General features: G+C 40.7%; 1 protein-coding gene across 9 annotated transcripts in view; it reads right to left on the reverse strand.

Moving 5' to 3' along the window:
* The window catches only part of Rg (A kinase anchor protein rugose), a 624,229-nt gene that overhangs the window by 137,557 nt on the left and 461,108 nt on the right, over window positions 1–25,564 (reverse strand). For 5 of the 9 annotated variants that reach the window (XM_076790887.1, XM_076790886.1, XM_076790885.1 and 2 more), the window contains exons 8-29: window positions 24,357–24,476; window positions 24,048–24,194; window positions 23,160–23,267; window positions 21,999–22,139; window positions 21,732–21,877; window positions 20,998–21,211; window positions 18,493–18,745; window positions 16,343–16,485; window positions 16,062–16,252; window positions 15,878–15,986; window positions 15,573–15,654; window positions 15,188–15,504; window positions 14,896–15,117; window positions 13,121–14,777; window positions 12,471–12,636; window positions 12,167–12,320; window positions 11,873–12,052; window positions 10,671–10,811; window positions 10,378–10,485; window positions 10,063–10,234; window positions 3,670–3,800; window positions 1,531–1,641 (exon numbers count right to left, since the gene is read on the reverse strand). In XM_076790887.1, the coding sequence (XP_076647002.1) occupies window positions 1,531–1,641; window positions 3,670–3,800; window positions 10,063–10,234; window positions 10,378–10,485; window positions 10,671–10,811; window positions 11,873–12,052; window positions 12,167–12,320; window positions 12,471–12,636; window positions 13,121–14,777; window positions 14,896–15,117; window positions 15,188–15,504; window positions 15,573–15,654; window positions 15,878–15,986; window positions 16,062–16,252; window positions 16,343–16,485; window positions 18,493–18,745; window positions 20,998–21,211; window positions 21,732–21,877; window positions 21,999–22,139; window positions 23,160–23,267; window positions 24,048–24,194; window positions 24,357–24,476 (5,013 nt within the window). Of the gene's footprint in view, window positions 1–1,530; window positions 1,642–3,669; window positions 3,801–10,062; window positions 10,235–10,377; window positions 10,486–10,670; window positions 10,812–11,872; window positions 12,053–12,166; window positions 12,321–12,470; window positions 12,637–13,120; window positions 14,778–14,895; window positions 15,118–15,187; window positions 15,505–15,572; window positions 15,655–15,877; window positions 15,987–16,061; window positions 16,253–16,342; window positions 16,486–18,492; window positions 18,746–20,997; window positions 21,212–21,731; window positions 21,878–21,998; window positions 22,140–22,982; window positions 23,075–23,159; window positions 23,268–24,047; window positions 24,195–24,356; window positions 24,477–25,564 lie in introns of those variants that run through there. The other 4 variants (XM_076790889.1, XM_076790894.1, XM_076790892.1 and 1 more) reach the window with 3 other exon arrangements.

The raw sequence follows: 25,564 nt of genomic DNA on the forward strand, positions 1-25,564 counted from the left end.
GCAACAAAACTACGTCTACTCGGACTACGGTACTGGATACTTCTAACGAAAGCCTAGCTTTCGTTCCAACAACAATCTATAATCATAAAGACGTCTATTACAACAGTCTTAGGAACGTTCTATGGGAATATCGGACGGTACACTCTGCGATGAAATTCTCGCGTGCTATGCGCTCAGTTTACGTCATGCAATCAAATAACATCGCTATAATACGCAGTCATCTAGCACGAGTAAATAGGAAATAAAAGCCTCCTAAACTGTCAAGCGCAGTGGTCCGGATCGAAGAATTTCGTGACATTTTGTTGGAGCTTTTGAACTATTGGAGATATGAGAAATAGTAATTTTTTAATGGTTGATGATCAAATACGTTCTGCATTTGTTAAACAATAATTTTACATTTGTTTTCATTAATATTTTCGATGAAAAGAAAAATTGTTTAAACTATCTCTTACTTTTAAGCATGTATTTTATATTCACGTTTCATACACGGAATGTTTCATGGGACACGTAAAATGTAAATCCGAGAAATCTTTTTGTATCTACCGCGTACAAATATGGAATATCTTAATTAAAGTAATCTCATATAAAAAATAATATTAAAATTAAGTTATAGTAATAACGGACGGTATCAAATGCAAAGAATACTTTCAATGGAACTTACCTTTAGTGTGACGTTATTAATTTGGTGATAGGTAAATGATCGACTTTTAGACGAGACATTTGAACAATAATTTTCAAAGTGGTTTGAAGTGGGAAATGATTCTCGCATAATTACATGGGGAAAAAGATACTGAAAATCTTCCGAATTGTCCGGATGTGGGAAATGTCGTTTGTAAAAAATGTTACAAATGTTCCCTTCCGTATTCGATATTATTTTCTAGAGAGATAATTGACAGTGATCATTATTAAATGCTATTCATCGTAAAAGTCTGCTCCTCAATTAAAAAAAAAAAAAGCGAGAGAAAATATTAAATAGAGGAGCAATTTTTGTGGTGAGAACTGCTGTTCCTGAAACGTGCAAGTTTCGATGTTCATTACAACTACAATAATTATTGTCCTAATTCCTTCATGTTCGAGGCTCGTGGACATTTGAGAAATAGTGTTCACTGATTCGACATCGATGGGAGAAAGTTCGTGTTTCGGCTAAATGTCACTGAATTTTCCGACCCGGAGCACTGTGTCGCTTGCATAGTTTACGCCCATGAACCGTACAGAAAACAAAAGGACTGGTAACTGACGAACTGTTTCTGATTGTACCGTTTGTAAACGATTTTCATTGCGTACCCGTCGAGTGGGCATTCCCGTTGCGTTCCTTCTCGCTCTCGTCGGGGCAGAGAACGTGCGAACGGTTAGCAAAGTGTTTTCGAACGCTCCCAAAACGTGGACAGTCAACGGTGTGGAGACATCGACGTGTGGAGACAACGGAAAAACGTTGAAAAGGGGTTAGGGGAGGCAGAGGAGGGGTGAGGTGGGGGGATGTTGCTGTTTAAAGATTCGTTTCACCGGGACCGTACGCAAGTGAAATTTTACCTGGATAGTTCGTGGCAGTGGTTCGGGCCTTGTCGTAGAGCCAAGCGTTGGTTCTGACGAGGTGTAATCCTCGAGAATTGTCCGTGGCCGAGGTACACCACTGTGACCTCCCTTCAGAACCAGTAGTTAGTACGCATAGCAATGCAAGCAGAGGAAGTTAACGATCAGAAAAGAAATAAAAAGATCGGAAGTAAAGGAGATCGCATGCTCGAAACTATCGGAGATCGAAATCGGGTACGGTGTCTCTCGGGGAAGTCAAATTGTACACCAATCGGATCGAGCCTACTTTTCGGACAGCCCGACGCGCGTCAACTCTCGATTCAAGAGTACTATACTAAGTGTTAAGTAATAAATAGTGGACCGTTGATTCGCTGGCTGCCCAACTGGAGCAGGCCACAGGTCCGAAATGGTGAAAGATAGGCAAACAATATTGTCCAGAAAAAGTTATTTTCTAAAAAGAAAATTAAAGCGCTTGTATAAACAATCGATTAGTTTCGATGATGTTTCGCCGTATCTTTCACCGTTTCGAAGCTGCAGTTCGCCCATATCGTGTCGGACACTCCGCGACAATTACACAAAACTGTTGTTCTGGAGTACACAAGTGCAGTAGAACACTAATTATACACTACATGCTGGATGTAGCAAAGACTGTAATTTACTGGTAATTGTTTCGACATTACTCAATGGGTTTTCTAAATATCCGAACTATAATGTAAACTACTTCTAAAAGAACGTTTCGACGGGGACGGGGATCGAATGATTTTGTACGTCGAAATTTATGCGATTTCGTTATCTCTCGTATTGCTTGGTACTCGCGACGCATGCACTCTGTTCGTTATTCGTACCGACAGTTTAAAGTAGATTCTGAGTTTCGAACGACTACGGAAGAGGAATCAGAAAGTAGTATTAGATTAGTAAAAGAGTGCAAAGCGGACCGTGTTTGCGAGAAGTGATCAATTTTTCTTACGACCGTAGATCGTGCGTGTTGGAAAAGTGCAGTAAGTATCGAAAAAGAATCGGATATGTACAACAGAACGTACAGGGTGAGTGTTCAAAGCAAGGCCGTCCGAATAATATATTTCTCTTCGCAGACGGAAAAAAAAAAAATAACAAAGTTATTTCATTCCGTAGGAGACATTCTAAACGCGATTAATTACCACGTTCAAAGTATTCGCAAAGAGAAAGAAAGACTACAGTGATTTCTCTATATATGTCGCCAAGGTCTGCATGATATACGTCGCAGGATTATCCCCGCTACCGCGGGGTCTGTCCACGGAGCTCGAGAGACCTCGGACACCGAGGAGTGTAAACATAACAGGGCTCGAGTATGCGTTGTTGACATATATCGAGAATTCACTGTGTATCGTTTCACTTCGAAAAGACTGGGATTTTACGCATTCGTGACAAAAATGGGTAACAACAATTAAAAGCGGAGGACATACTAAAAAGTTTTAAGGATATCAGCGTACTGGTTTCAGCTTAATAAAGTAATTACAAGAAGAAAGAAACTTCTATTTCGCCGCCGTGTCTTGCAATCGACGCAAACATTTTTTATTTCCCATAAAAATCCGCAGTCTATTAATCACTGTCGTTAATCTCTGTCGAATCTTCCCGGAAAGTGAACAACTGTCAACATATTTCTTCCCCGTTGAAAGTTCGATTATTGCGGCGACCACTTCGAACGTCTCACCCGGTAAAGATCATGACTGCGAGAGACAATGATTAAACTGTTTCAATGGTAATTTCGACAACGCTCCAATAATATAAACTACGTACAATTAGAAGCTGAAAGATTTGTATATCGAATGAAACGGGGTCGCATTCCTTCTCATAGGGAAGAGCATGCAGTCTCGAGTGAGATCGTCAAGGAGAAATTTCGTCGGTCGACATGAGGATTACAAGTTCTTAGATCTTCGTTGGTTGAATACACGGAAGTGATACTGAGCATAGATTCAGAGGAGTGTTTTACCTGAGCTATATCGGATCAATAAATCCCGATGTACGCACGTCTTTCGTACGGGTAGAACGTTTTATATATATATTTTCGTGTCGCACGTTCGAGCAAGGTGCAGCGAACGTTGCATCTTATCGAACAGGTACGGCGGTAAGGATATTTCGAGGGTCCTCTTGGTCACTTACCTTGGTCGATGGGGGCCCGGACGAGGTGACGTCGTGATCCGCCAGGATCGACGAGTTGTTCTCGTCGACGATTATCACTTCGTATTCGCCGTCGTCCTGAGAACCAGCTTGGCTCATGATACCGCCGCTTCCTGGGAACATATTTCGACAGTGTGACAGTATGCAACTATCCGCCGTTTGTCGGGGGGGCATAATCATTTTCTTGCAAAAGCACATGGCATGAACGCTGATGCGATCGACGGATTCCATTCGTGTGAAAACTCTCTACCGGGCTCGAAAATCTACTAAACAGTGAGTTCTAGTCACCTTCGCGTGAGCAACGAAAACCTAGAGACTTTCCACCGTGTTTAACATTAGGTTGACGGAGCATTAAAAGTGAGTATTTCACATTACTTTATAAAAATAAGAAGTCTTCAGCCATTTTTTAAATAATATATACCTAAGGAAATAAGTTTGTTGAGTAATTCCACGTACATGGATCTTCGCAATCTTAATAATCGGAAATTAAAAATATTAAAACCCGTCATTTCGACGGGTCTCGTAAACCTAGTGTTAAACGTTCGAAAACGGGGAAATTGACACGCATTGTCTCGATGATAATGCGCGAATGACGCTCGGTTGCTCAGGCGAGGTTTCAGGATTGTTTTCAAACTTTTAAAGACTAGTAGTTAAACAATTTTTGTTTCTAGAGTTCGAGGAGCTAGACGTCGATTGCATCGTGTAGGAAAGGAGGTCAATTATAGTGCAGGAATCTCAAACGGATGGGACAAACGAAGCGCAATTGGTGTGTAATTCAAGCATTCAAAACTGCTTAACGATTTGAAGCTCAGGGAAACGGTCCCGTCGAATTAATTAACAGAACAAATATCGGTAATTATTCGGAATAGGGTGATCCTTATCGATTTCAATGAATTATGTCCGTAAGGGCATAATACTGAACAACTTTTTCCTATTAATAATGGCTGAAGTATCTCCAAGTCAGTAATGTTGATTTTAACATGAACTAATAAATTTGAGAGTTATCAATTTTAATTGTTACTTTATAACTAAATCCACTCCTCGAAGGACCTTGCCCAAACCTAACCAAGATTCCTATGAAATAGTTATAGAAATGTAACCGTTCCGTGGTCTTCAGCAACAAAAATTAAAATACCTAATCTAACTGAGGTTTGTATAGTCATTTTTTCAGAAAAGGTCAAGTTCTCCATAGTCATCCGAACAGTTTTCTGCGAGTATCTCGCAAACCAAGGCGAGACAAGGCGGCGGTAACATGTATAGGAAAAAGTGGATCAGAATGATGACCTTGATAACATATTTCAAAGTCATTGAAATCCGCGAGGATCCCCCTACTCCGAATAATTACCTAAATAGATTTTGAGAACAGTTTCCCATCCCCTCGGATAAATCTCTCAAATAAAATGATCACTACAGCGAACATAATAAACGGTAGACTGATTCGTTTAAAAACTTCATCGCGTATACTTGGTAATAGCTAATTTTACGAAAGTTATCGGCTAACAGTAAAGGAGTTCAAGTTTCATAAAAGTCACGGACCATCGGTAAATCTATCAAGTGTTGAAACAGTAAGACATTTATGACTATAATATACATCTTTTCTTCATTAAGTCCTGCGTTTAGCGTTAGAAAGAAAAGTTAACGGCGTAAAGTACAGCTGCGTTCTAACGAACATGCAGACATGTTGATTTGCGTGGCAAATGGTATGCAAGTAGTGCGCCTTTTCCATACGTAGAGCTTGTGTGCAAGTGTATTATGCGTTCCAAGCGTTCAGATAATGGCCGATTAGTATATCTCAACGAAGATGTTCCATAAATAAGTTTTGTAAACAGAAGTTTTACGATCGATACGTCTGTTCGACTCAGACGTTTTGAGAAAGAACGTTTCCATGAACGAACTTTCTTTTTCCCGGCTGAAAATGCATCGACTTATTCAACTAAGGAACTAAAGATTCTGTCTAGGAATAAACCAACAACGAAAAACACAAAGGAGCGGTGAAATTCAAACGGTTTCATTCCTGCAAAATTATAAACCAAAACAACAACTCTGTGCACACGCGCGCGCGCGCGTGTGAGTCAATGTAGTACGTGCACGTGCATGTGTCTGAGCGTGTCGAACAAACCTGGAAGGCCCTCTCAGACGAAACACTTGTTTTAGAATCAGAAATCGTTACCGAGGAATGTAAATGCAAGCCATTTAACCTGGACAATCATACGTTTAATTATCCAACTGATTCGTCTTTCGTAATAATGGCTGACCAATCGTCGAGCATGATTATAGTCAGACTGCGGATGTTTATGCACTAGTATTACCACGTCGCCTACGGGAAGACTGTCATCCCCTCGACATACAAATTGAATGAAATGATCGAAGATACTATTTATTATTTATCATTGACGTGACGTATCTGAAACGTCTTTGCACGTCAAAGGATTAATAGGATTTGTAATAAATGTGCTGTATCTAGAAAAAGCTTAATCATTTTTCTGTGAAATATTAATCTTGAGATAGCTTGTTAGTTATTAATGATACTGCTGTCTATGTCGAACAATTTACTTATAGGTCTCTTGCTAATGCGATCTATGCCCTTGCCAGACGAATGCAAGGACATTTTATGTTCCTTCTGCGAGCAGCATTCAAGGAATAAATATTCCCGCTCTTAATATATTTTGCACATTATTACCCGATCATGAAAAATTAAATGAATCTGTGATTCTGAATTCATTGTGTAAGAATTCCAGTCACCAAAGAAATACATTTGCGTTCAACCCTCAGCACTCGAATGGCGACTGTAAGGCGCCACTAAAAATTGCTGTATCATTACTCAAAATACTTTTCACATTATTAAATTTGTTTGTATTTAAGTAAATTACTAAACATTTCAGTACTTCACGAGTAAATTGCACCCGTGAAGGGAAATATTCCAGGTCGGAAGACATGTTTCGTTTTAGAGCTAAAATGCAAAGCACGAATCTGTGAAAACGATTCTGAATTCATTGTGTAAGAATTCCAGTCACCAAAGAAATACATTTGCGTTCAACCCTCAGCACTCGAATGGCGACTGTAAGGCGCCACTAAAAATTGCTGTATCATTACTCAAAATACTTTTCACATTACTAAATTTGTTTGTATTTAAGTAAATTACTAAACATTTCAGTACTTCACGAGTAAATTGCACCCGTGAAGGGAAATATTCCAGGTCGGAAGACATGTTTCGTTTTAGAGCTAAAATGCAAAGCTTCAAGTGCAAAGGGTTAACTCTAGTCCGCGGTCAAGAAACGTTCAGTGTACGTAAAGATCCGCAGTGATCAGAATCTTTGCCGGGGCCATTATCGCTCAGTATGTCGTCTGAGAACAGCTCGAGTCTCTTTAGCAGTGAACAGCGACATGCGGACAAAGAGATACCGGCATGTCAACACCACGCAGAAACGAACAACTGAAAAAGAACGGAAACGTAAGAACGAGTAACGGAAAAAAAAGGCAGAGGTGTCTCGACAGAGAAAGAGATAGAGATAGTCTTGTTCGCCGGCAGATAGGCGAACGGCAGGTGAACAGGAAAAAGAAGAAGAAAAAAATAGTATCGAGCAGGCGAAAGAAACGAACTCGAGCATTCTTGTGGAACAACGTTCGGGCAATCGAGTTACCTTGCAGACCGACACCGGAGTTTCTATGACAGAGATTTCGGGGCTGATCGATATGCTTTTGAAGCGTATGGTGGTGATTGTTGTTATTGTGATGATGGTAATGATGATGACGATGATAGTTATGGTTATTCGGATGATGGTTATAATGATTACTGTGGTGATTCGGGAGATAATAGTTGGAGGGGGGCTGGCGGTTAGAGTGCCTGGCAGCCGGTAGCGGGTGCTGGTGGTGGTGCTGGTTGATGTGGTGGTTGGCATTGACATTGGCATTCGCATTGGCGTTAGGGTGAGATCCCGGGAGGAACTGTGGGTACACGTGGTGAGACCACTGTGGAAACAGGGGCCGCCCTCCTCCACCACCATTCCCATCTGCTGAGGAACCACATTTACCACGTTACCACCGATTCTCGATCGCTAAGCCCTCGTATCTGTCGTGCATTTTCTCTTATCTTCATGTTACGTGACCAAAAACAGAAATTTAGGCGTCCCGGCCACGCTAAACCGCCCCCAAAAATTTGCACCTTCCTCGCGTGACCTTGTACAGCAGTGTCCACCAGTTCGACGCAGCAATCAATCGATCATTGCGATCAGCCTAATCGCAAATTCTTGACAAAGCTTTCGAGAAATTGTATTAAAATTCACGTCCGAGACTTGCAACCTGGAGATTCCGAATTTTTGCACGAGACGCTTAAACTTTTGCTTCTCAGTTTAGTTGAATTTTCACACACTGGGTTTCACTCTGTCTAATATGTTACTCGAGTCTTTCTAGAGCATAATTCACCTAAAAAATATCCTTTTCATATAGACATTTTCTCAATATCAGTATTGTTAGCTGGGATTTAGGAAAGATTAATTGAAGGAAAATACCACTGTTACCGGTGCCCATCCTGGGTAATATTTTTCCATTATTATGCAATGTCATAAGTAGACTGTGGATCTCTATGCAAAATAAAAATTTTAGTCACGTACTTAGTAACTCCTTAAATTTTTTCAATCTTTCTACTGATTCAAATTGCAGCTACTCATTATTGTCATAAATCCATACAATCTGCAGTCTAGTTATAATCATCCAATGTTAGTGGCATACAGAATATGTACTCTCTTAGATTAACTACTTGTTTCAATATCATCTTGACCTACTTTAATACCGCTCAGAGTTATTAGTATCAAGATGAATCCAACGAACTCTACTATGGCCTTGAGATGACCTTGAACCCAGACGTTCAAGTTTCATTGATAGAAGTGTTTAGAAATCCACCAATTAGAACACAAATTGGCGCCCTTTGGTTAACAGTGGTGAACCGGAAAAGTATTATGTTAAACAAACGTTTAAACATTCAGTTCATTTGCGGTTTGTTTTTTAGTTCGTTGTCTTCTTTTTAGTAAAATCCGAAAGCTCAATACGTGACTTTCAAACTTCAGAAGAAAAGTTTGGTTATCGGCCAATGTCATCAACCATTAATCGCATCAAAATGTAAGAAACATTATTAACATTCATAATATCTTCGTTGCTAGAGTGAAACTCAGTAAATATGATGATAATGGATGATATTTTACCTTGCATAACAACTAAGTCACTCTATTATTTCAAAGAAACATAAAGTACTAAATTCAGGAGCATCGCATAGTTCAAAGATCATACACATTGTTAGAGTACAACATTTAAGTGATACATGTTACCAATTAGTCAGTTTGTCACAACTTAATGTAATGTAATCAAAACTTAATGTAATCAATGTAGATCTTTATCTGTTATACCTTGTAATCGACATATACTATCTTGAAATTCTTTCAGGTGAGAAATTTGGTATTTTGTAATATAAAGTAATAATGGCATAATAAGAACGTATCCGAACGTAAAAGAAAGTGCTAATGCATTCGGCAAACATCAAAACTCTCACTGTCAGATACATATAAAATAGTTCATACAGTGCAATCGAACATGCGCTCTATTTTGTGTGTTTGTGCTGTTGTTTGAATTTGCAGCTACACAATTAAAGTGCACAGTGTTCCATGTTAGCTACATATCTGCACATACATTTGTGTTACATATAATACTTTCATTTCCTCCGATTAATTAGTAGAGTTCAAAAACTATTTGACTATGTCCAGAATAAAATTTATTATAATACTTGAAGAATTGCAGATTTTTAAATGATTGAAAAAATATATGAAACATGCCTGTATATCATAATTTTAGTCATGCCACAGTATCGTGTTACATTTACAGTTTGCAGAAAAATTGATTTTGGAGGTGAATTAATTTTCGAATACAATTAATAGACACAACAAGATATATCTGACACGTAAGAGTTTTGAAGTAATAACTGGATACAGTTAATATATAATATTTTCTGTCATTGAACGATAACATTTTTTGTGTACAGTTTGTTAGAGGGTTAACACATATATATGTTCGAAACTCAACATGCATGTTTGAATATCAACATCAAATTAAGTACTCCTTGCATGTCTGATCAACGCATCTTTTCAAAAGCTCCTGTCGCTGATAACTCCCTATTTCTAATTATCGGGTCAACAAACACTATGGCCATTTATTGCAAATGATCCTGATCGTTTACCTCAAAATACTGTCAACAATGTTCATGTTATGAGATGGTTATTTGTGTCAAATCATAAATTGCCTGACAAATGTTCAAGTTCCATTAAAGAAATGTTATGTACTTCTTTGTAGCAATGAACTGTTTGATAGAGGAGCGGTATTGTATCTTACCTGATGGACTGCCTGGTCTTAGACTAGCACCGTTAGTCTGTATAGTTTGAACTGGACTTGGTGGACGTTGAGATATTGGTGGTTCCAATATATCACGATATTTTGATACCATTAGTACAGAGATGAAGTAAACTATAGCCAGGGACAGAAACTGGGCCTGCTTGGTTTCTTCCTAAAATGACAAAGATGATGTACCCTTTAATATTAAGAAACATCTAGACCAGAATTTAATTCTGTTTAATAATATGACTCGATTTCATTTAGCTTTGTACATAGCGTATAGTGATGTATTGTAAAAAGCATATATGTACTTACAACATCTCTGTATATCACAGCTCTTAAACGATTCACGTCCATGTCCTGAAGTAATTTCTCAGGGTCTTTAACAGGGCTTAATTGATGGGCCAGATTATCCACAATGTTCTGTGGGACATAAAAATTCCATTTTATTCTGGGATTAAGCAGCTCGCATCGATGATCACTGTGAAAGCTATTCTTCTATACGAAATGGCTCTGGACAAGTATGCATTGTGTGCAATTTGTCGAATATCGATGACAGTAATACACATTCTGTCTATGTAAATTAAGTTTGATCAGATGAAACGTACCTTGGGTGATGTTTGAGCTCCTCGTATAAGAGACTGTATGTGCTGTGATTTATTACTAGTACCAATCTGCCGACCTAACATGCTGTACGATCTGCCACGTTCTTTACACTCTAAGCAGTTTCTAACAGCACATGTACAGACCTATAGAAGCATTTTCATCAGATGAATATAACAAAAATGTAGAGTGTAAAAGATGGTATTCTATTTCACACGTATACAGAAGCCAATAGTATTACAACTATTTAATACACTGCTGGTTTAAGGACTATTTCTATTCGTAAGAAGTTACTTGTAGACTACTAAAGTGTCAGGGTTCAGGTTTGGGAACTTTTTGATACTCGAAATTTCAAAATCTTGGTACCTTTGTATCTTCGACTTAATTGGTTCCTTCTGGCTTTGCAATCAAATTATTACTCTTTCATTCTGTTTTCATTTTCAATTGTCATTTATAAGTAAAGTTTTAACGTCTACTGTTACTATGAAACACAAATGTGTACGTGTATTATACAGGATGCTCTACCGAACTGAAACATTCTAAATACCTCGCCAATTTTTGATGATCTCACAAGATGTCCGAGGAAAACATTGAATTTATTTTATCTAAAAATTTCATACAATATTTAGTATTTTATATAAGTTGTATATATGGCCTTTACAAAATTTGCTTTCTTAAATCATGCTTTCTTCTGACATTATTGCATCCGATCTAAATTAAGAGAGGTATTCATAGTGTTCAACTTAAGTGGAACAGCCTGTGTATAAACAGAATGGTTTTTTTATTACATTCCCAATCTAGATGAACCTTGTCTTTCACTAACGAATAAATTTGAAACAAAATCGTTGTCTGTAGTCATAAAAAAAAAAATATAAACATAGAAACAACACTACTATGAGAGAGTGTGAAAGACGAGGCCAACTTGGAATTGGTGTTTGTGTTATCTATAACAGATATCATTTGTTGTGAAGTGCATTCAACACGACGAGCCTAATCAATGTGCATCGCAAACGTTTAACGTGACTCTTTTCAACAATGTTTTGCTTCGTTTTCGTACAAAAGGGACTACAACTTCTCACAGAAAGTTCTGTTCGCAAACTATCTTTGAAGAGTAAAGACAGACGGGGGCGACCTTTATAGTTGTGGACAAGAGTAGTTGATGTGTTTGTTTAAGAAATTAAATTACTACGTGGACGATAATACAAACCAGTCGTAAACACTGCCTGAGAATACCGCCACTAGACATATTCTTCTCGGCCTCCAGTTCACCGAAATTTAAAGAGCTGGCGAAGATAAGTACATCAGCCATGTTGACTAGTCTTTGCAGAAAAGAAACCGCTACCTCAATTGGCATCCCCTGAGTTGGTTCAATTACATCCAATTCGCTCTATGAATATCCAAGCACGAATTAAAAAAAGGATCTCCGTAAAAACGAACTCATCGCCTGGTTACACTCTTCTATGTAAAGTAAAACGAAATACCAGAAATACCAGATACATACGTTCGGCGAGGTCGCTGATGCTAGAAGTGGTAACAATCCTCCGCAGGCTATTATCAGATTGTCGGCCAGTTGCGAGATCAGGTGAACAGTATTAACAACAAATATTGCGTTCTCGCTGCTGTTCACAAAGTCCAACACTGACTTCGTAGAGTGACTGAAACACGTTCATTAAACGTCTCAAATTACTTCACTGCATTCACTGTATGCTTCTAAGATCCTAATTGGTGCAACGAAACTGGTATCAATGAGCAAGATTAAGAGCGCTACATTAACAATGACATTTTACTCTTATAAGTCTCCGTACCTTCTCCAAACTTGAATGTCTGTCTCTAACGAGAAGAGAACATCCGAGAGTAGTCTCTGATGTATGTAGGACCATTTGAACTCTGGTATTCTGAAAGGTGGTCGGGTGGGTCCTGGACTGAACATTGGTCTCGTTGCAGGATTACCTTGTTTGGCTCTTTTTGATTCTGCAACAGAAAGAACATCATGTACGAATATTAATACGAAGAACATGAAAAGTTAGATTCTGCTCTGCTGAATCCTCAGATCGGCTCCATCTTTTCAATGATTTCGTCTAACTTAAATTCTGATGGCTAACAAGTGACTTGCTTGACTACAAAGGTGTTTAGGGGTGCCTCTCCAGATCCTTTTGGTTATACAGAGTGTTCATGCTCTTACTATAAATATTGGAAAGAAATGAAGGAGGAAAAAGTACTACAGTTATTTACAAGCAATGTAATGGCGTATTTTTAGAAATGAAGGTGACCTTAGATGTTTTGAATCGAATGCTACCTCGTCTACTTGAGCCTCTATTATCGGAATTAGTCGGTTGACCGAACTGCCTGAATAAATTAAATTCTACAGTGTAAATAATTTGAATAGGAGCATCGAATGAAGTGGTCAACGAGATCTTCGAGGAGACAGCAGTCGGGGGTTGAATCGATGTCTTACCAAAATGATTGGGGTCCACTTGCGTGGATGTTGAGGCACTCCTTGGTCGTTTCTGGGGTGACGATGTTTTCCGCAAGGGTACAGGTAAAGAAGGAGGTTCGTTACTGTTTGCGTTCTCATCAGCGGCCGTCTCGGAGGGCACAGCCGGCAGGCTGGATCTGCGATGGGTATCTACGTGATCCGGGGCTACGTCGTTCACTAACGAGCTGTCCCTCGCGACCACGGCAGAATTAACGATTTGAGGCACATCGTCGGGCATATTTTTATTTGCATCACAGACCGTAGATATTGTTGGAATTTGCTGCTTAGGATTTGGCACTTGCGTCACATTATCTACAGAACTTTGTATATCGCTATTACTACAAACACTATCTGTTACCTCTAGCTCGTCAGTTCTCACTGGAATGTCTGACTTATTATCACTTACGTTAGTAGAAATAGTGGACGGCTCCCTTGAATGTTTGTCAGTTACCTTCTCGTCGTCGTTATCATTAATAACAGCACTTTTGTCCTCCGTAACAGAGTCCGCGGCGCATTTCTCACTACTTAACTCGCTAGTCACTACTGATTCCACGATCGCCTCTTCTACGTCTACCTTCTCCTCGCTGGTTTCCGTACTTTCTATTACGCTAGTTGAGCAATTGGGATTCTTTGAGTTCTCCTCGGTATCGTTCTCGCTGGTCTCGGCCTCCGCGATCGCCTCCTTCTTCGGGCTGCTCTCGACCTCCTCGTTCGCATTCGCGTTCTCCTCGATCTTCTCTCCATCCGGAATCTTGCTCTTCATGTCGCCAATGTTCTCTTGGTTCTCCGTGGGCGTCAAGTACGCTTCCGAGGTGTCGCTGTCGACGATCTCCCGGTCGTTCTCCAATTGTAGCTTCTCGATGTCCTTGATGGTCAACGGTTCCGGTGTCTCGCTGGCGGACACCATAGTCTCTGTAGCAACCTCCTCCATCGTGGCGACGATCTCCGTCGCAGTCTCGTCCGTTGTTTCGGCTTTCTCGGAGACCTCCGCGGTGCTGGATCCAACGTCGTCGTTGTCCGCCTCTTCCGTCGCGTCAGACTTCTCTTTGACTTCCTCGCTCTCTTCAGGGACCGCAGCAGCGTCTTCCTGAACACTCGGAACAGTTTCGGACGCGCTCGCGTCGTCTTTGGTCGCGGTCTCTTCTTCCGGCTCCTCTTCCTTTTTACTTTCCTCCTCCTTGCTTTCTTCGTCGGTCGGTACCGGCTCGGCAACAGGTTCTTCAGGCTTCTGCTCCGACGGCTCCTCCTCGTCCTCCTTCAAAGCTTCCTGCACCACCATCGAATCGGGACTGGATCCTTTGACCTTCTGCACTTCGCTGTACAAGTCGCTGGAGCTCTCGATCGAGATCACTTCGCTGGTCTCCTGGGTGGTCGGTACGGACACCGCCTCGCTGTTGGCCTCTTCGAGGATCGTCGGGGTGTCCGTGTGCACTTCCCGCGCGGTCGTCGGGGTCTCCGGCTTGTCGCTCAATCTGGAGTCCAAGGAGATCACCTCGCTCGATTGCGGAGTGTCCATCGCCTCGCTGTGCGACTTCACGATCGCTGGACTGCCGTCACTTTCGGTGTTGTCTATCGAGTTCAGGTCGCAGCTGCAGGACTCCTCGAGTCGGTCGTTTCCTTCCGGTGCGTCGAACTCCTAGAAACAATCAATAGAAACCGGCAAAGTGATCACAGTATTTGGAACGCCTTATAAACAAAAGACTGTTTGGTTCGCGTTGGCAACGAAAGCATTAACAGCTGGACGGCGGACGAACCTTGTAGTTTCTTTCAATGTGTTGCGCGTCATGGTTCTGTTGGTTTCCCCAGGGCGACGGTTTGTTGTATCCATTATTCCCCGAATGCTGCTGATCCCAGCCGGAGATAGTGCTGATCGGCCTCTGCTGCCTTAACTCGGGGTCGGTGATGTTGTCGGACCTCTGTCGTTCGTAATGTTCGTACATCTGGGCGAACTGAAGTTTGAATTCCTCGTAGGATACCTGAAATCCCGAAAATGCATCGGATGCACCGTATGTACACCAGCGTTCGTCGACGTCCTCAACAATTTACCTTGGAATGCACGATGGCCAACGTGTCCACCCACACACGCCATCCGCCGTACTCGTGTTTGATCGCGTGGTGCAGTAGCATGCGAAACAACGAGTACACCATGTCCGAGATCTTCTGCTCTTCAGTGTTCTTCGGGTGGATGTATGCCATGGCTATCAGCCACTCCTGCCACACGGACATCTGCAGAACCGTGCGACGATTCTCGCGGTTGTTGTTGCAGAGCAACGTCATGTCCGAGAGGAACAGCTTCTTCACCTCCAACAGTTGTTCCGTTTGCTTTGATTGTCGTATCAGTGTCGCGACTACTTTCAGTATCACTGAAACGGAAAGATCGGAAGTGAGTATCCCGGAGATTCTCGAGTCGGGAGGATCTTTGTGATCTTACTTGGGTTCTCTAGACGGGAGTGGGATTCCGGCTCGGGGTGTCTAGCGTAGAGGATCTGCTGGCTAATGTGTTCCGTCATAATCTGAAAGAAACGTTCCGGAAAATTAATTAACCACAATTTTTCGCTAGGATTGACAGGTCGGGTATTAAACTTATAATATTTTTATGAAGAATCATCTGCTCGATTTTCTCCTAGCTACTGTCGCACACCTCGCATAATATAACAGAGATTACGATGGTGCGAATGAGCCAGATGCGACGTCGCTGTGAAACACGGTTTTCACGGTGATAATAAAAAGTAATACCTCGTATAAAACGTTGTACGTTGGCAATGACAGCGTCTCCTCGTTCAACAACAATCGCTCGGCCAGCAACGTGTACAGATTATGGGGGCTCATCACGTCGTACTTCCGCCTGTAACGAGACTGTCTTGTATTTCTGATCGTCGCGGGTTCGGTCTTTGTTTATTTACAAGGTACTTGCTCATACTTGTGTGTACTACGACTGAGGAAGAAACCTAACAACTTAAGAGCCTGCAGTCGTATCAGCTGGCTCTCCGCCGCCAACAACTTGAAGATCGTTCTAACGCCCTGCTTCGCGTCGAAGGCGGGCACCATCGACGACGGATGCTCGGACATTAACGATATAAGCGTTTGCAACACGTCGTGCATGTTCTCATCCTGTAGACAAAATTTCAGAGCCACGTACAACTCGACCGAATCGAAACGATCACCAGCAGCCTTTTACACCAGTCGCCCCTTTTAGATTACCTCGTGTATCGTCGTCAAGTAGTTCAGAATGCTTTGCAGCTCGTCGTCCTTCACTCCGTTCCCGATCATGATCAATTGTTTCAGAAATAACAAAATATAAGAGCGTATTGTCAAAATATCCTTCTGCTGAGGTCGTGGTCCATCTGCATTTCGTTACAACAGTGTAAGATTAATAAATTATTAATAAATTAATCTACAACGTCTAAAAACATCGTCTGAAACGGTCGCACAAGTACCAAACAAGTCAAAGCGGTAATTTTTTAACGAAAATTTAGTGGTTCTTTCATTTTGCACGCCAGTGAACAGTGTCTACTCGATAATTGTCCAAAACACGGGTTTGGCCGGGGACAATTATCGGATAGAAGATCGAGAGGCCTAATTTCCATTATTTTTTTATTGGGCTTTCACCAACATATTCGTGGTATTTCTCTAATGAAAATGATACCAAATATGGTATAATTCCGATGATATTTACTTGTGTAAGGAACGATGAGACATTTTCGTTATTATCATACATTAAGTTTTGTTATTGGATTACAAGTGGTCTTACATGGATGTACCCGACCCGTATTACGTTTACCTTGATGACCTTAACGACCTTGAAATCTCAAAAAATATAACTTCGAACAAATTTGTTTTGCCTATCATAATATTTTCCAGTATCACGAAGCAAGACGTCGCACAGTGGGCCAAAATAGGAAGGAGTACTTCAATTTAGTTCAAAATTGATACTCATAGGTTTTTCGGGTCGCTGATTATAAATCTGATATCAAAATTACAAAAAAACAAAATGGCGGATTCAATATGGCGGCTGCATAACCAAAAAAATTATTGGACTTTCTTAAAAATTGGTATTCCCATATTTTTCGGGCCGGCGAATATGAATCTGATGTCAAAATTACAAAAAACAAAATGGTGGATTCAATATGGCGGATGCGTAACCAGAAAAATGATTGGACTTACTTGAAAATTAGTATTCCCATATTTTTCGGGCCGGCGAATATGAATCTGATGACAAAATTACAAAAAACAAAATGGTGGATTCAATATGGCGGCTGCGTAACCAAAAAAATTATTGGACTTTCTTAAAAATTGGTATTCCCATATTTTTCGGGCCGGCAAATATGAATCTGATGACAAAATTACAAAAAACAAAATGGTGGATTCAATATGGCGGATGCGTAACCGAAAAAATTATTGGACTTCCTTGAAAATTAGTATTCCCATATTTTTCGGGCCAGCGAATATGAATCTGATGTCAAAATTACAAAGAACAAAAATAAAATTTGTTTTAAACAATAAAAAAATTATTGTTAAAAAAGAAATTGTTGTATAAGAAAACTCTATAAGTGGAACCATACAATGCTTATTTAACAAATTTTATTATAACTTCTAAATTTCTCGAGGAAAACATGCTTGTAACTAGTACCATGACTACCTCTGCGTCACAAAAATGGATGGCATTACGAAAGGGGTAGTTTTGGGCAGCTACTTTTTCAAAATAATGTGAAATAATAGTATCTACTACAAGACTCGACAAGAATCTCCGTGGAATATTGTGGAATATACAACTTTTAGTATACATTTGTAAAATCTGTGCACCAAGTATTATCGTTCACTTCATACATTCCAAACATTAATCAATATAAATCCAATGTTATTATTATGTATAGTATTTACTTCCAGGAACAGCATCCATCGTACACGCACAAAGAAAAATTCAATTTCCGTAAAATTGTAAGCTTGACACCGTTTTTTTTTCAAAACGTAGTTCACTGCACGAAAACTGCGAGACGACTGTATGGAATATTTGTACTCCCACCATTTTGCAGGTATAGGTAGTAAGACCTTTTTACCTTCGGCTTCTTATCAGTGATTACCTGAGAATCCAATACGGCAAGAGTCATACCCCTAACGTGAAATTCATTTTTTGCATTTTGGCCACGTTTTGTCGCTTTTGGCCCACTGCGCGTCGGTTTGTCCTCTCCGGCGAACAGAGGACGAAGAAGATCGATTCGTTCTGACGCGCGCTCTAACAAGGGTCGATCGAAGTCTCTCGACGAGCGGCGCTCTCGCGGCTGAATGTAAGCAAGTGTCACTTTGACTGTTTGGTACTCGGTAGCGTGAAAGTCCCCGACGGCAACACTCACCGAGTCCTTTCGGCGTGATGCCACTCTTGGCTCGGGGATTGGCAACCCAGTAATAGTACTTAAGCGTGTGCACCGTTTGTAATACTGTCGAGACCCTCCTCACGTTCGAGTAGATCTGCGTGTCACTGAGAAACTCTGTGGCCAAGTACGAATAAAGCCGGGTTTGCACCGGCGCCGGCGTATATATCCAAAGAGCGGGATTAAAAAGGACGTGATCCAATAGCTGCCATGTTAGGAATGAAAAGTAAAACAACTACATCACCATAGATCTGCCTGTTCTTCGGACACACCAATCTAGCCGACTTTTATCAGTTTTTCTAGGCCGTTCTCGCGGTGTACTCCCGCGACCTTGACATTCGTGTGTACGATTTGCCGTTCCGTTTTTCGGTCGGTGAACGGTCTCACGGAACGGTGTCGTGTCTCACGGGACCACGAGTCTCGGGTTCCACCAGTTTGCGAGTTTGTGCTTCGCACGAGTGAGATCCGATTTTGGGGGATTTCGAATGGGAGGCGGAGAGGGACACTCGCCGATTGTGCAAAGGCTGACGTATACGTGGAAAGCAAACGGAATCAAGGGGATCGAGAATCGATAGTGCCGATCAAATTCCACGTGAAAGATTCGGGAAGTGAGAGTTTTTTCGGTTGAGGGGGACAGGTTTTCATGCAACGGAATCAATTTTGAAGTCGGCACGGTTGTGGAACCAATGCCGAAGACGTACCGCGACTTTTGTCGCTGTATAGACACTGACGCCATACTCTTCCTTCATTTCATGATGTAGCTGCGAACGAGGGACACGTCCGGGCATTCGACTGTGCGCGTAGAGAGAAAATAATCAAAAGTAGCTTCCTCGATAGAAGAATGCGAAGCGAGAAACGTTACAGACTCCAGAAATCGAAAAGAAAAGAGAAAAAAGAAATAAATAACAAGGTAGTGTTCGTTTCTCTCTCGAAACGCAAGGGAACTCGGGAAGACTTGTCGCAGCGTAGAAAAAGAGACAGAGGGAAAGAGACAGACAGAAAGAAAGAGTATATCTCAGCGTTGCAAAATAATATTCGGGTAGGTTCTCACGTGGAAGCGGTATAGTGTGAAACAAAGAAAGAAATGAAATGTCTTGCGTAGCCATATTATGAAATCAGGAAGCCTAAAAGTCGGTAGATTGCATGCGATCCAAAGACTCGTTTGAACATAATACAGTTCATGAAAAGAGTATGTAACCATGCTGAACGGATTAAACGGTGGGAAAACAAAGTATACGTACAGACTAGAGATAGCGCGGAACATTCGCACAGCGTTTACTATAGCAGATCGTCGCGTTTAAACTACTGCAACGAATATCATAGAGGGGGAACAGAGGGAACTGTACAAATATATACGTTCGCGTTTTGGAAATCTTGCGCTCATGCTGTCAGAATGGGCGGATAAGGGGGGCGGGGTGGAAGCGTTTGGAAGCATCGCGGGATTAAACCATAAATGCGTCGCAATATACGGGGGTCCCGGTCTCTCAGGGTTCTTGCTAGAAGATTCAATTACGTTCTTGCTAGGACATCTTCACGTGTACACACTACTTCCGGGGATACAAACCCTAATCACCTAATTCGGCTTTCTAAGAACACCTCGTTACACCGAGTTTTGTTCTTCTAAATTGTACAATCTCCTAAAGTTGGGATCTATTTTGTAGTGTCATTAAGGGTTCGTTAAGATAATTCATCAAACCTTTGTGGAATTTTACTTGTAGCTGACCAATGCAAATAATAAATGAACCGTTCATTTTGAAAGTGGTGCAAGTCCATTTGCAAATAGTCCAGATGCAAATATACAAATTATGTGATATCTCATTTTTTTTTTAAATGGACATACACCTGAGGAAACTTATAGAATATTGGACACTTATTCTTTCTATCATTCGTATCTCAAGGGTGAAAATGACTTTCGAAATTGGGGTTGTGAACTGTATTTAATGCTCATCCACCGCATTTAACACAGTTTACAACTCCGACATGATTTATTTGAGTACATTAAATATGGCGTACAACCCCAACTTGCAGGACTATTTTCATCCGTTAAATATGAATGAAGTGGGGTCGTGAGGGGATTTTCACCCCTAAATATGAATGATGGCCGCTAAAGAGATAAGTACCAAACACTTTTTTCGAATTCTATGCTTATATGTGAATTTTTCTCGCCTAACACGGTTCGCCGATTACGTTGCGATCAAACGCATAAAGATGAAATTATCTTAACAGGGCCGATCGATAAAGTACACAGGGGTGTTTACGTACGATCTATTGTAACTAATTTAACAGCTGTTTATCCTGTCTCCAGCAAACTGTTCAGTGTCATAATTTCATTCTACTTTCGTGCAAGCTATAACTCCTCGACTCGATCCCTGTAAACCTACGTCTATACCATTGACTCCTAAGTTCTATCCGCTGTACGGGTAACTTCGTTCTAATCAAGTTAGTTCTAAGTAGTATTATAGACCGAACTCATGACTTGATGGATACCTGTTTCAATAATAAGTCGCTGTTTGCGCTGAGGCAGGTCACCAGGTGTTTCGTCAACTCCAGGAAGGACGCGAGGACCTCCGTGGTCAAATGGTCTCTGCTTGCTCTTTGCAGCATGTAACTAATTACCAAAAATCCTCTGTTTTGTACCATGTGTTGCTGCACAGTCTGCGAGCTCTCCACCAGGTCGCAAATAAACCCCAACAGTTTCGAACTGAAAATAAAAGCTCGATACAGACCACTCCACTAACTACTGTCTGAACAATTTCTTCCGACCTCCATGTAATAAACAAACAAGCCCATCGAGTGTTACATTTCAACAACTTAACTCCTGCTATGTCATAGTGGAGTTCGAATAAATATTCGTCACGCATTCCTTGACATTTACAGTCGTCGCTTCGGAGGAGTGAAAATAATCTCAACAAAAATTGTTGTATGCACTGATTGAAATGGTGAATTCGTATGTATATGTGTACACGTAGGTTCGAAACGGGTTGGTTTATTTTAAACTGGTATATATGAAAGACATTTTGATAATTTTAACGAAATTTTTCAGCGCACTTGTTTTTTTGACCTCAACGACTGTTTTCACCCCTTTAAAACGGGCCAATGCATTTCGGAAGTGCTTGATTTTTTGGACCTTGAGGCGCAAGATTTTGTCCAGACATTTTCGTTTCGACGTCATCGATTCCCGAGATCATGAATGAATGTTCGACTTAGAGGAGAAGATTTACCATAACGCTGGATCTCGTTTCACGTCGTTCGGTGCTATGCAATCGTAAGGCATATCTAGCTGCGAGAACAAAGGGAATAATACTTGAATGCCGCCAATCGAGTTCAACGTGCTGTGAATGGAATGCGTGATGACAGCTTTGACATCCTACAAAAGGATAGCAGAGAGGAGTTTGATTAGTTCTTTTTGATAACGCTCGTTTGGCGCGCCGCGCCGGTCTCAAAGCGATATCTATACAATGTATGTGCATATATAGATATATTCGTACCTGCAGCATGAGGGCGTGCGGTGTATGTACAAAATAGGAGACGTTGCCTTTCGGTGCACTTTGCAGGCATAGTTGAGAGTCCGTTGCCACCGGGTTGTACATGAACACAATTGCGTTTGACAGCTTGCCATCGTAGAGCACCTACAAAGTAACGGTGTTAGCAGTGTTCTCGTAACTCTTTTATAATTATTCCACCGCCGTAAATCGTGATTAACCTTTGAAAGCTCGAGTTGCGCGCTATTCTCACGAATGAACTGCGGCTCTTTATGCATTCGCAGCAAACGAGTCGAACAGAATGCAACGAAACGCAAGTTCCAACAAACTCAAACTTTTTCTTAATATCTCATAATCAAATTTATACCGGATGTAGTGGAACCGTCGAGAAGTGATCAAATTCTTGTTCGCGGTCGATTGATAACGGGAATAATTTTCTTGTTTCATATTTTAGGACATTTAGAGCGAGCTTCCAAAGTTTACTCGTGGCTACGGGGAACGATGGTTGCATGTTAGGTGACACACGTGCCGTCACACATAAAAAGTCATTTCAAAAGTGTGGTTAGTATGAATAGTCTACGGGCAAATCTTCGGGAAGGCATTCGAAGTACTGGGACGTCATTCTAAAGTCTGTTTTACCCATTCGGCGGTGTCCGTTGCTACGAATAATCGAATTAACCAGACATATCAAAATACATACATACAAAACAATACATACGAAATACAGTCACACGAAACGCTCGGCTACATACGGAACGAAAACATACAGGGGACTATCTACCAAAAGTCAGCAAAACAAACCGAAACAACACGGATTGCGACAAAGAAGCGTCGAACGAGCAAGAAAACGAAACTAGTGGTGGAAATATTAATAGAAATAGATATATAATATATATATATTTTATATTAATATTAATAGAACGGTTGCACGGATGTGTGCGAAACGAAAGCGATTCACAACAAGCAGTCACTCGGTCGTCGGATACAAACTTATGTGCCGCAGCAACGTCCAAAGTAAACTCATTGTTCTGGGAAATAGATATTCGTAGTGATGGCCGATTTATCGGGTAATTACCTCTGACGGGCTCGAACGCAGTAACAGAGTGATTAAACAATGTGCAAATCAAATGTAAACGGGAGGAAAACAAAAAAACTAAAAATGCTTACAGTTTGCATACTTTGGTCCACCATGCTCGTGAGCTCCGGCTCATCACTCACCCTTTTGTGATTGTCAGGTAGGTTCAGGTAACACTCGTTGTCAAAACGAAACTGACTCTGCGGCCGAACAAAAGGAAGCGTCATGATTATTTAACAGGCTCACGCATAATTAAAGACACGATTATTCAGGGGAGACCTTTCATTTCGACGCCGAGTTGTCGAGAAACGTTTAAACCCCTTTAATATTCCAGTTATCTTTTTGCTTGGTGGACTACATGAATATACAGCGGGTGATGGAATTATTAGAGCCACGGTACTAAAAATGTACGCGTGTCTTAACTATGTGATAAATAATGTCGTCTGCAGTGCTGCAAAATGTAAATTTGTAATCTTCAAATGTCATACAAAATGATACAAATTCAGTGTAGCTCGATCTCCATTTAAAAAATGGTTTTCTGCATTCATGACAATAATACGTAGATCAGAAATAATGCTGTTGTATCATTTTCAGCTCGTTAAAATTTCCAAGAAGAAAAATAAACGTAGCTCCCGTATCTTGCAATTAATGCAGCATAAAAATCCGCAATCTGTAGTCTGTCGACAATTACAGTGAATTCTCGATATATGTCAACAATACGGGTCTTGCCGGCGTCGTGTATCGTTCAGGAGACATGCCCGAGTTATGTTTACACTCCTCGGCGTCCGAGGCCTCTTCTCGAGTAGTGGGGATAGTTCCGCGACGTTTATCACCCAGACGTTGGCGACATATATAGAAAAATCACTGTAATTTGATCTTCTTGTGATTTTGCGAGCAGTGTCACTCAGAATGTCTACGAGTGGACATTTTTCGACAACTCGACGCCTGTGCGAAAGTTTTTGTGAACAGGTCGTTTCTACCTTATATCCAGGCCCCAGTCTATGCATAGCACATATTTGTTGCGTAGTCAGAGCTTCGCTGAACAGATAAATCGCACTCATTTGTCCGCAAAACACGCGCTCCTCGTCCAGTTCCGGTGTGGACCCGATGTAACATTTGTCGAAAGGCTACGGGAAAGTTTTCAGCATTAACGCGCGCGACGTTTCTCCCGTGAGAAATGAAAACTGTTGACAAACGCGCGGTCCACCAGTTTTCATTTGCCCCGGGGGGTTTTAATGACGAAGTACGGGCACGACCGACCGAAATGACGGACGCATAAATTAACTTACATCGTTTGTCGAAACGAACCACGCCATCTCTGTGCTCGAAGCCAATTGACCGTTCACCAAACATTTAATTTCGCTCTTCGTCCACCTATTATATATGTACACTACGGCGATCATATACCACTGCGAAAATAAATCGATTCAGTATGAATTGGATTCGAGTAGGAATTGTCAAGGAGACAAATCATATCGAAACATAAAGAACCAACTTTCTGCGAATGCATAATAATAATGTAGATCTCTGCATTCTTTTATAAATTATTATTTGCATCACGCGATTTATGGAGTTTTTAAATCATTTCGCAAGGATATAAATAATAAAGATTCGTGAACAGAGAGACAGCCTTTCTCTTTGATAAATTAATACACGCCTTGCGCGGAGAAAACGAAATATCACACAACGAAAGCAAAACAGTGTGCTTTATATTCTTCCGTAATCCACAATTTTATTTGTAAACAATTTATTGAAATATTCACAATAACGATCATAGGAATAAATAATAAAATTCATAAACAGAGAGTTAGCTTTACCCTCTAATAAATTATTGCATACCTTTCACACAGAAAACTAAATAGCAAACATTAAAAATAAAACAGAATGCTTGCCCTTTAGGCTATTATTTCTTTTATAGATAATTTATTTGAACATTGCCAATACTGTTTAAACAAATAAATAAGAAAGATTAATGAAGAGGGCTACGTTCTCTCTTTGATAAATTATTACGTACCTTGCTTAAAAGAATTAAACATTTAATAAAATAGAATGCTTTATAATGCGTTCCAGGCTATTATTTCAATTAGAGAGATTGCAATGGCGGATTTGTACTTCTCCGGAAAGAGTAAACTCCATTCTCGCTTGATCCCTTTTATGCTTTATAGGTTTATCAATAGCACAAAGCACGAAATCATTAGAACCACCCTAATTTTGTTCAACCTTCTTTTCAGACATGGGTGGAGTTAGGTACTTGTATTCTGCATTCCCCTCCCCTTAAATGACTTCTTGTAATTTCACACAACGTCATGCAAACATGTAATTTTTATTTTTAAACTGGTTAACATTTTTATGTATTTGTTTTTATTATTGCGACTTGTGTCTTTGGTATGTTTCCAAAAAACTTTCTGCCCTGGGCTATAGCCTCTACAGCCTCCCCATAAATCCGCCATTGAGAGAATGTATTTCGATATTGACGATACTTTCCGATGAAACAAAC

The sequence above is a fragment of the Halictus rubicundus genome, chromosome 7 (assembly GCF_050948215.1).
Source record: "Halictus rubicundus isolate RS-2024b chromosome 7, iyHalRubi1_principal, whole genome shotgun sequence".
In the NCBI taxonomy this organism is placed as follows: domain Eukaryota; kingdom Metazoa; phylum Arthropoda; class Insecta; order Hymenoptera; family Halictidae; genus Halictus; species Halictus rubicundus.